Consider the following 9815-nt stretch of genomic DNA (forward strand, 5'->3'; position numbering starts at 1 on the left):
CCATGACTACTTTGGATAGATTTTTCTGATTTTAAAATGGTTTTTTTGTTGTTATTTTTTAATCTATTTTTTTCCTCTTCCATAGGGGTATAGAACTGGCTATGCCTATAGGCAACCATTAGTCAGAGAAAAACCCAGACATAAGAGTGACGTTGAGATCCCAGCCACTGTGACTGCCTTTTCGTTTGAAGATGATACAGTCCCGCTTTCCCCCCTGAAATTCCTGGCGCAGAAGCAACAGAGGGAAAAGACAAGGTGGCTGAACTCTCCAAACACATACTTGAAAGTTAATGTGCCTGAGGAGTCCTGGAACGGGGAAACCAGTCCTAGGACTAAGATCACGGTAGGCAGATACTTTAGATGGTTGCTTAGTTTTTGCACTACTTGGAAGTAAATTATGCACAGTTTATATGAGGATTATCAAAGAAGTTTATCAAACAAATAAAAATAGCCTTTGGGGAGACTTAGTGGTATCAGTACTAAGGGCCTCCTTTGTTCAGGAAAAAGAGGGATTGACTGTTTGGAAAAGTAAGAGTTTATGATAAATTTTCACAATGATTTCTGTTTTGTTACTAGCCCTTCTGATGCCTGAAGTAGAAAACAGTTTTTCTACCATATCATTTTGTTCTATTAATTACCCACCAAACATAGTAAGGTTTTTAATAACCCATAGGTTGTTCTGTTCTCTACACCAGGGAAGCACAAACTGGGGTGTATTAGAAGGCGGGTGGTTAGTAGGTCGAGAGAGGTTCTCCTTCCCCTCTAGTCTGCCCTGGTGAGGCCACACCTGGAATATTGTGTCCAGTTCTGGGCCCCTCAGTTCCAGAAGGACAGGGAACTGCTGGAGAGAGTCCAGTGCAGGGCAACAAAGATGATTAAGGGAGTGGAGCATCTCCCTTATGCGGAAAGGCTGAGGGAGCTGGGTCTCTTTAGCTTGGAGAAGAGGAGACTGAGGGGTGACCTTATTAATGTCTACAAATACATAAAGGGTGAGTGTCATGAGGATGGAGCCAGGCTCTTCTCTGTGACGACCAAAGGTAGGACAAGGGGCAATGGGTACAAACTGGAACACAAGAGATTCCACTTAAATTTGAGAAGAAACTTCTTCTCAGCAAGGGTAACAGAGCACCGGAACAGGCTGCCTAGGGAGGTTGTGGAGTCTCCTTCTCTGCAGACATTCAAAACCACCTGGACACCTTCCTGTGTAACCTCATCTGAGTGTTCCTGCTCCGGTGGGGGGATTGGACTGGATGATCTTTTGAGGTCCCTTCCAATCCCTAACATTCTATGATTCTGTGAATTAATCTCAAACTGCCCCTTTCCTCTTTGGGAGCCTACTGAAAACAGACTTTGAAGAGTCTGTTCATGATACTACTTTTAGTGATGATCAAGATTTTTTTTCCTCCTCATTCAACTCACCAAGATGTTTCCACTGTGTTTGCAGCCTGGAGAGAAGTCGCTCTCATGGCACCACAAAGCGTGTTATTTTCTATCGGGCTACTCCCAGTCACATAGTACAACTGTAAAAGCACCAGCTCCTCCTGCTGGCAGACTAGCGAGTTTCTAAACTGAAGTTTGGGAGAAATACCCTCAGCAGCTGATGTTGAACTTTGCTTACAAAGGAGAAAAACTACAGACAAAATGTGTGGTTAGCAGAGGTGGAAGCTAATTGCATGAAGCAGAGCTTTGGAGCTGGTGGATCTGTGTGCCAGTTACTAGGAAGCATGATCTTTTCTAAATATGACTTCACTAGCGCACAGTTAGTACTGCGTTTTTCAGGAATGTATTTCAATGTTTACAAAAAGTGATGGTACGTGATCAAGACAACTTAAATCCTCTTGGGCAAACAGACTTGTAAGGAGTTGGGATTCTTTCGTGGATGTCATGTAGAATTGAGAATACAGTCAGAAAGTCCTGTCTTTATACCTTCTGTTTAGCAGTAAGACAACACTGAGGATTGTTCCTCCCCATCGTGTTGGTGTTTTTAGCTTTTTTCTTTTTTTTCTATAAGTGGATGAAAGCTGATGACTCCTCCAAGACTAGTGGAGGGACACCAATCAAAATCGAAGATCCAAACCAATTTGTTCCTCTAAACACAAACCCAAGTGAAGTGTTGGAAAAGAGAAATAAGGTAAAATAAGTGTAATTAAATGAAAATGGTAATTTTTCCAAATTATATGTTCAAGTAATAATTCAACACAGCAGTAAAATAATGTTTTCAAATGTTCTCATTTTGCTAAGAAGTTTCTTTGTATGTGATTTTGGCACAAAAAGGCACGTATTTAAATGTATGATAAACACGAAGTCTGTAGATACATATGCTATGTATACATATATAAAAATTTTGAATGCAATAGTTTAATGAAGGATGAGTATTAACTCTGGAAATGATAGATGGGAAATAGTAGTCCCAGCTATTTAGCATTACATTTAGTGGATAATTAGGGGTCAACATGAACTGAATTGTGGTGCATCATCTGCAGCATGATTCTGTCTCAGACCGTAATCTCACTCTGTTCTGTATTAATTCTCCTAGCACTTATTAAGCTGGAGTTTCTATGGTCCCATCCTCCTCCTAATAGCAGAAAAAAAAAAGGAAAATGTGAGGTATTGTTGAACCTCTTTGTAAACACAAGTATCTCACTGCTTTTCCCTTCCAGCACACAAGATGCTGACTGTCAGTCTGGCCAAATACTCCACCCTAGGCATAACTATATTAACAGATATTCAGGACACTCTCCATTTGATTACATTTTTTTTCTTTCTTGGAAAGCACTGTATCAGTATCCGTGGGGACTGAAATGGAGTCAGAAGGAGCAACTCCCTTCCTTAGAACTGCAAAGGCACCCTCTAATCATCTAGAGATTAATAATACAAGTCCCAGATAAATACATTTCAATTCATGCATGTCACTGTCTCATTAGATGGTTTATTCCTATTTTTCCACTCTGGATTTTTTTTTTATTATCTGTATTTGTATTTATATCTGATCTATCAGTCTCTTAAGCACTGACAATGTGAAGCCAGCATAATTGGTTTGGGGAAAATAGTCAGCTATTCACAGAGAGGAAAACTTTACCAAACTTTGTGACTGCAGAGATCTCTCCAATAGCCTAACATAGGTCATTTATGGGATGGAGAGAACAGTTTCAGGGACATACTGTTCCTTGGAGCTTATTTCTAAATACTGGTTTGCATGGGCTGGTTTGCATAGGCTGAGGGGAGACCTTCTCACTCTCTACAACTACCTGAAAGGAGGTCCTAGCATGGAGGGTGTTGGTCTCTTCTCCCAAGTAGCAAGTGACAAGACAAGAGGAAATGACCTCGAGTTGCACCAGGGAAGGTTTAGGCTGGATATTAGGAAAAAAATATTAATGGAGAGGGTTGTGAAGCATTGGAACAGGCTGCCCAGGGAAATGATGGAGTCACCATCCCTGAAGGTGCTTAAACGGCATTTAAATGAGGTTCTTAGGGACATGGTTTAGTGCTAGAGATAGGTTATGGTTGGACTTAATGATCCTGAGGGTCTCTTCCAACTGGAATGATTCTGTGATTCTATGAGGTGCAGGAGCTGGGACTAGGTTGGGTATTTGGGAGTATCTGAAGGGCTAAATGAGATATACAGTGCATTCAAAGGTAGAAGGAGAGACATTTATTTGTAGGTGCAACAGCATACAGCTTGATCCTCCAGCCACTCACTGCTGCCTGTGTTATTGGCTTTGCGAACTGATGGGCATAAGATTTGTTAAAGAGAAATATCTGATTTTAACCCTGTTTATTTTCTCTCTCTATAGATAAGGGAGCAAAACCGATATGACCTAAAGACAGCAGGACCACAGTCTCAGCTTCTCGCTGGGATTGTTGTGGATAAAAAGCCGAGTCCAGTGAGTAGAATATAACTGATTTATTTACAAATATTTGGGTCATTTGGCTGCCTGTCTTTCAAACATCAGTTTGGGCCATTTTCTTTCTAAATGCTTTGTTAGAACTGATTATTTTAATGACATATATGATACATTTTATTCGTGTTTCACTTCAGAGGTTTAAAACGTTAGTTTCAAATGGAAATATGAATAGTAAGTTTGCCTGCCATTGAAATTGATGAAGTAGGACCCCTGTCTAAAACCATTTCAGCTGAAGAGTGATGAACTTTGCAATGCATGGTGCCAGAAACAATCTGTTTATCCATCTGTGGAACCCCTGCTAAAGAAAGTGGTTGACACCCATAAATAACTGAGTTTAAAAGCTGGGATGGGACTGTGTAGAAGGCACGTTGCATTGGAAACTGGCTTCTTATTGGGAGGTTTTGCAGTTTCTTACCTGTCCACATTAATATTTTCATTAATAAAAAATACTTCCAAACAGTGCAGATACCCCTAATAAAGTTATATAACAAACTGTGATTAATTGGAACTCTGTAGTCCTGAGAGTTTCCAACCATCCATGGGTTAGTGCATCTGTTTTCCCATTTTGGTTTCCAGTATTCTTTTGAGATACTATGGAGTTTGCTTGTTTACTTCAGAATATTTTCAAAATGAGTTTTCTTTCAACATGAGTATAATTTTAGCTTTGTCATTGTAAGAGTAGTCTCAGAAGAGCTCTTTCAGTTAGATTGCTCAACCTGGACCGTGAGCATAGTCACTTTCCTACACAAAAATTCCTAGAATTTGGGATGTTTACAGAAAATAAGGGGAACCTTATTTTTTAACTCCTGTTGTTAAAGAACTTCCACTTCTCTGAAGAATATATTAGTCCACGAAGTGTAAGCTGTTGAAGCAGCTCTCTACTATAAAGCTGTTCTCATTGATACAAGAAAAAAAAAACCTCAAATAATAGTTGTGCTGCTGCAAAAGGATGATGATTTACAGCTCAGTGCTCATTACTGTGTGAATGCCTATTAAATGGGGTTATTTTCATCTGGATGCATCTGTGGTTTTCTTCTGTATTCCCTACCAATCTGGTGTCACCAAATTTTGGGCAAAACAGAAACATTAACCATATACATCTTGTTTGCTTGCTGCTTTTTTTAACTGTTATATTTTGTGGTTTTCTCTTTTCCAGCCAATGCAATTTGAAGATGATGAACACGCACCACCGGCACCACCCAACCCGTTCAGCCATCTCACAGAAAAGGAACTGGAAGAGTATAAGAAAACAATTGAGCGCAAACAGCAAGGGTTGGAAGGTCTGTGATGTACTTTTAAGTGTTGGGGTTTGCATTTTAATAATGAGGGTTTAGTTTGAAAAAATCTACTGTAAAAAATGTATATGTGTTAATTATTAGTATATACTGTTGGCAACTACTTTAGAGCTAATAATTCTTGAGATGGTGGAATTCTTTGTTTTGGATTTTTGGTTTGTTTTGTGGTTTTTTTCTTTTGTTTTTTACTTTGGTTAGTGCTAAAATGAAAGGTTTGCTCAGAAATGGGGTTAACAAAAACACACTGTAACAGAATGACTTTTTTGTCAGAATCATAGAGTAACTTAGATTGGAGGAGCCCTGAGAAGGTCATCTTAATCCAACCTCCTCCTCAAAGTTGCTATCAAAGTTAGATCAAGTTGCTCAGGTCTGTGCCCAACTGAGCAAAAGTTTGCTGAGATGCTTGCTCTTGGCTTCTTTAATTTTTCTTCTGTTCTTCCAATGTGCAGGGCTCATCTATTTTCACTTTTTAAATCTTTTTCCAACACTACTATTCCATAATACATAATTCCTTATACATAGGGGGTTTGTTTTGTTTTTTAACAGTAACACTTACTATGCATTCTTTCTTCACTAATATTGTGTAATGAAACAATTTTCCTATATATCATAGTCAGGGTGTAGCATAATACCTTACTGTAACAGCAAACTGTGTGACTTACAGCTAGATAAAACCATAGGGCATGCTACTTGGAATGCAACCTTGCCACTTTTTTCAATTCTTTCTGTTAAAGAACTAATATATAATGTTTGTTAGCAAATAAAATGTTTAAATCCATAATTCTATAGAGTTTAAACTGTGTATTGTAACTTCCTGATGTTGTCAGCATGAGCAACGCAATGCTAGCAGAGCTGTTAACCTTGTGGCACTAGCACTGACATTCTTGCTTGTTTTTGACTTTTGCATGGCGACTAATTCAAATCTTGTCCTGCAGATGCTGAACAGGAATTATTCTCAGATGACGGTTCATCTGTGTCACAAATTCAGTCACAAACTCAATCCCCGCAAAATGTCCCAGACAAATTAGAAGGTATTCCAAGCACTTTCTGTACAATGCCAATGGCTCTGATAACCTGAGTCATCTGCTGCATTCTTTACACTTGCATGAAGTCCACTGAGCCAAAAAGAGACCTCTTTTACCAAAACTGCTTTTCCCATTTTTTTCTAGTACATAATTCTTACAAACTGAAAATAATGCAGGGCATACTGAAACTTAGATATTACTGGAGTTAGGGGAAATAGATATTTTATTTCAAATTTATTGAAAGCGTTAAGATTAGATTTCTTGCCCAAGACTTTTCCAGTGAAGTCTAAGAAGGCATTTGGAAAGGGTAATTTTCTAAAGACTTCTGTATGAAATGGCTGCATTTTCATAAATTAGTCTAATGCAGTAAAGAGTAATTCTGATCGCTTGGGACTGTATACATATATGCTGTGTAGACTGTATTTGTATATAGTGTATCCAGCTTCAACTGTATGTGTACCTGGCAGATATAAGGTTAGCCTTGCCAGCCCATTTTGCTTTAATGACATTTTCACAACATTTGTCTGTTTACAATGAGTAAGAGTACAGATAAAAGGAGAAAAAAACACATCTAAGCACTTTGAGTGTCATTCTTTGCATCACAGTCCAGACCCCGTGGATTTTGTCTCAATTCTGGGGTTTTTTGCATTATAGTGGACATAAATAATTGCAAAATTATCTGTTCTTTCAGAAAATCATGAAGATCTTTATACCCAGAACGCTAAGCTAATATCAGTGGAGTTGCCAGTTGTGGTGGTGAACGGCAAGGAAGATGCACATGATGTGGAAGAAGATCTCACCAGGAGGGTCAGTCAGTTAACAACGAGTACTGTGGAGAGCGTAGAGATCACAATTAAAAGCTCTGAAAAGATAGAAGAGACCCTGTCCCCTGAAGGGTCGCCTTCCAAATCTCCATCAAAGAAGAAGAAGAAGTTCCGCACACCATCTTTCCTGAAAAAGAGTAAAAAGAAGGAGAAAGTAGAAGCGTAAGTGCAGTTCTGCAGTGAGGAGACGTTGCACATTTGAAACGTTTCAGTTGACCATTAACAGCGTAGTGTTAGGAGTGTGCAGTAACTGGACTTTTAACCTACACAAAAAGGAACTGGAAGAGGTTTTGCTTTAAAAAAAACCCAACCAAACAGACAAAAAAAACCCAACCTTTCATGTTAGTGGAAAATTAATTCATCTCTCACCTAACTGTGCCCAAAATTGCTATGAGGGTTGGAAACGCTCATTAGTTTCATGTAGAACTACACTGGCAGGTGCTCAATTACCATCATAGCAAGATCAAATACCATCACAGTATGCAGCAGCGAGTTCTGCTTGGAGTATTTTGCCGACCTTAAAATTTTCAGTACAGTTAAAGTCTTTATTGAAGTTACTGTTGAGTGATCATATGACTTTTTAAAACTGCTGTCTCATTTCATAACCAGAGCATACATTTTTGTATTGTGATTTTTGACCATATATTTTATGTTTCTGTACCCCTCTTTGAGTGGGTGCATAGTAACAGCACACCTTTAAATCTTTTTTAAGACTAGATCATATAGAAATATTATACACTGGCACATAATATTAGGGGAAAAACTGTGTAAGAGAAAGTTTATTTGGAATTATACAAGATGTCTAAAGAATTCCATTCTTCAATAACTTTTTTGCCAAATATTTCATTTTAGTGAAATATAATTTTTGAAGACTTCTTTTTTATTCTATCAGTTGGGGAGGGGAAAACCCTTATTTTTCAAGAAAGGGGCTTTTATACACTTAACATTGATAATTTAGTTTAACTGGCAAAACAAAAAGAAGATTTTATATGTTCAAATGTTTGTATACCATTCAGTATAAAGGTATTATAAGCATGTGAACCAAGCATTTAATAGTAGAGTGTATTTAAGAATGCTTGGTTTAGAGTATACTTAAATATAAGTCAGGAATCCAGGGACTTAGAAATCAAAGGATAAAAGCATATAAAATTGAACTGGATTCATGTTTAAAAATTACTTGTGGTTTGTTTTCTTTTTCTCTCATGGTATTGCTAATGAATGAAGAAAAATAATCTCTTAACCAAATGAAGGAAACAAAACTGTTAAAAGGGAAAGTGAAATAGTAAGAAAATAGGAGGAGACAAAGAAAGTAAAAGTTTGATTATTTTTTTTAAATATATGATATGGATTGTGGGGTATTTTTATTAAATCAGCAAAGTGACATTTCCATGTTAGACATTTTAAATAACTTGTATGGATTCATACAGAGTGCAACACTTTGGGTTTTTTCCTTCACTTTCTTTTGGATTGTAAAAGGGTCTCGTGAATCTGTGTTGTCCTTTGGATGAACCCAGAGCAAATCAGAGCCTAGTGCCACGGGTAAGGGCGGTACCGCCACTTACTCATTTTTACTGATATTGTCATTTTAGTACTTTTACTGTATTGTAAATACAAACTAAACATAGAACTTTACATAGGGTTTTCTTCGCTGTGTCAAACTGTCTGTAAATCAGTCATTGCAATAGGAAGTACATTTTAAAGATCCATGTGATTCCCAAATTGCCGGTTGAAATATTATACAATATATAATTGTTAAATATGGCTGGAGAGTGGTTTGGCATGCAAAAATGTTGATTATAGCATGTTTGGGGGCTGGTTAGCTTTGACCGTGTCAGTGTGATAATGCAATGTTGGAATGGATCCTGGAAACAATTTTCTAGCTATCACTAAATACTGGAATCAGTGTTTTTAATCATAGTGGAAACTTTCAGTTGCTTACTTTGTTTTTTATGTTCTACATTATTTGTGTTGTATTACAACATATGTAGAAACAGTAACCTGTGAACTACGCTTTTCATAACTTTTTAAAAAATATATCTAAATGAATGCAATGTGCATAAATATTTTTTAAAATGCAACCGTGAACTATTTGCACCTTTTGCTAATGCCTCTATTTACTTGCTTTGGCATAAAGAATGAGCCAGCCAACTCTTGTGTCCTGTGGAAAATATATAAATGTTATCTGAAATTGCTCATAGATGTAATGCTAATTAATGTTAAATCACAAATAAACAGTATTTTAAATAGATAGATTTTGTGTAGCAGCCTTTTGTTTGTAACAGTGCTCTTGAGTCTCTCGCTTGTAGAAAAGATGCTTTGATTATGCGTGTTACTTCTCGAGAGTTTATTCTGAAGATGGATTCTTGCTTATGCTTATTCCGAAAGCTATGCAAGAAAATAATCTGATCTTATTAGAGAACAATTGTTTTCTGTGTCACAGATCCCGGAGATGAACGAGGACGGGCCTGTGGTAAAACAGGCGGCATTGTCAGGCTGTTTTGCGTCCATGCCACAGGGTTTCCTCACCCCGGCTGCTTCCCCGGCTCCTTGGGTTGTGTGTTCTGCTCTGCAGCGTGGGTTTACGTGTGATGGCCCGAGATGTGGGACTTGGATGGTTTAAGGTCTGTGTAAGTACAGAGCAGGGAAATAGCTTGTGGAAATTACTATTTTTAATTCTACTAATGAAAACAAAGTTATTTTGTAGAGAAGGCTTTTAATGCAAAGTTATTGGAAGACGTCTGTGTCATGCTCTGCCAGCATATGGTG

The 9815-nt window shown here is 37.8% G+C and overlaps 1 protein-coding gene across 9 annotated transcripts in view; it reads left to right on the forward strand.

Annotated features, from left to right (window-relative positions):
- The window catches only part of ADD3 (adducin 3), a 99681-nt gene extending 90384 nt beyond the window's left edge, over window positions 1-9297 (forward strand). For 8 of the 9 annotated variants that reach the window (XM_082054099.1, XM_082054100.1, XM_082054102.1 and 5 more), the window contains 6 exons: window positions 86-343; window positions 2012-2131; window positions 3795-3884; window positions 5062-5185; window positions 6136-6231; window positions 6917-9297. In XM_082054099.1, coding sequence (XP_081910225.1) covers window positions 86-343; window positions 2012-2131; window positions 3795-3884; window positions 5062-5185; window positions 6136-6231; window positions 6917-7215 — 987 coding nt within the window. In that variant the 3' untranslated portion in view covers window positions 7216-9297. The remainder of the gene's footprint in view (window positions 1-85; window positions 344-2011; window positions 2132-3794; window positions 3885-5061; window positions 5186-6135; window positions 6232-6916) is intronic. The other variant, XM_082054103.1, reaches the window with a different exon arrangement.
- Window positions 9298-9815: the final 518 nt, after the last annotated feature.

This window comes from Streptopelia decaocto (assembly GCF_964273445.1).
Source record: "Streptopelia decaocto genome assembly, chromosome: 5".
NCBI lineage: Eukaryota > Metazoa > Chordata > Aves > Columbiformes > Columbidae > Streptopelia > Streptopelia decaocto.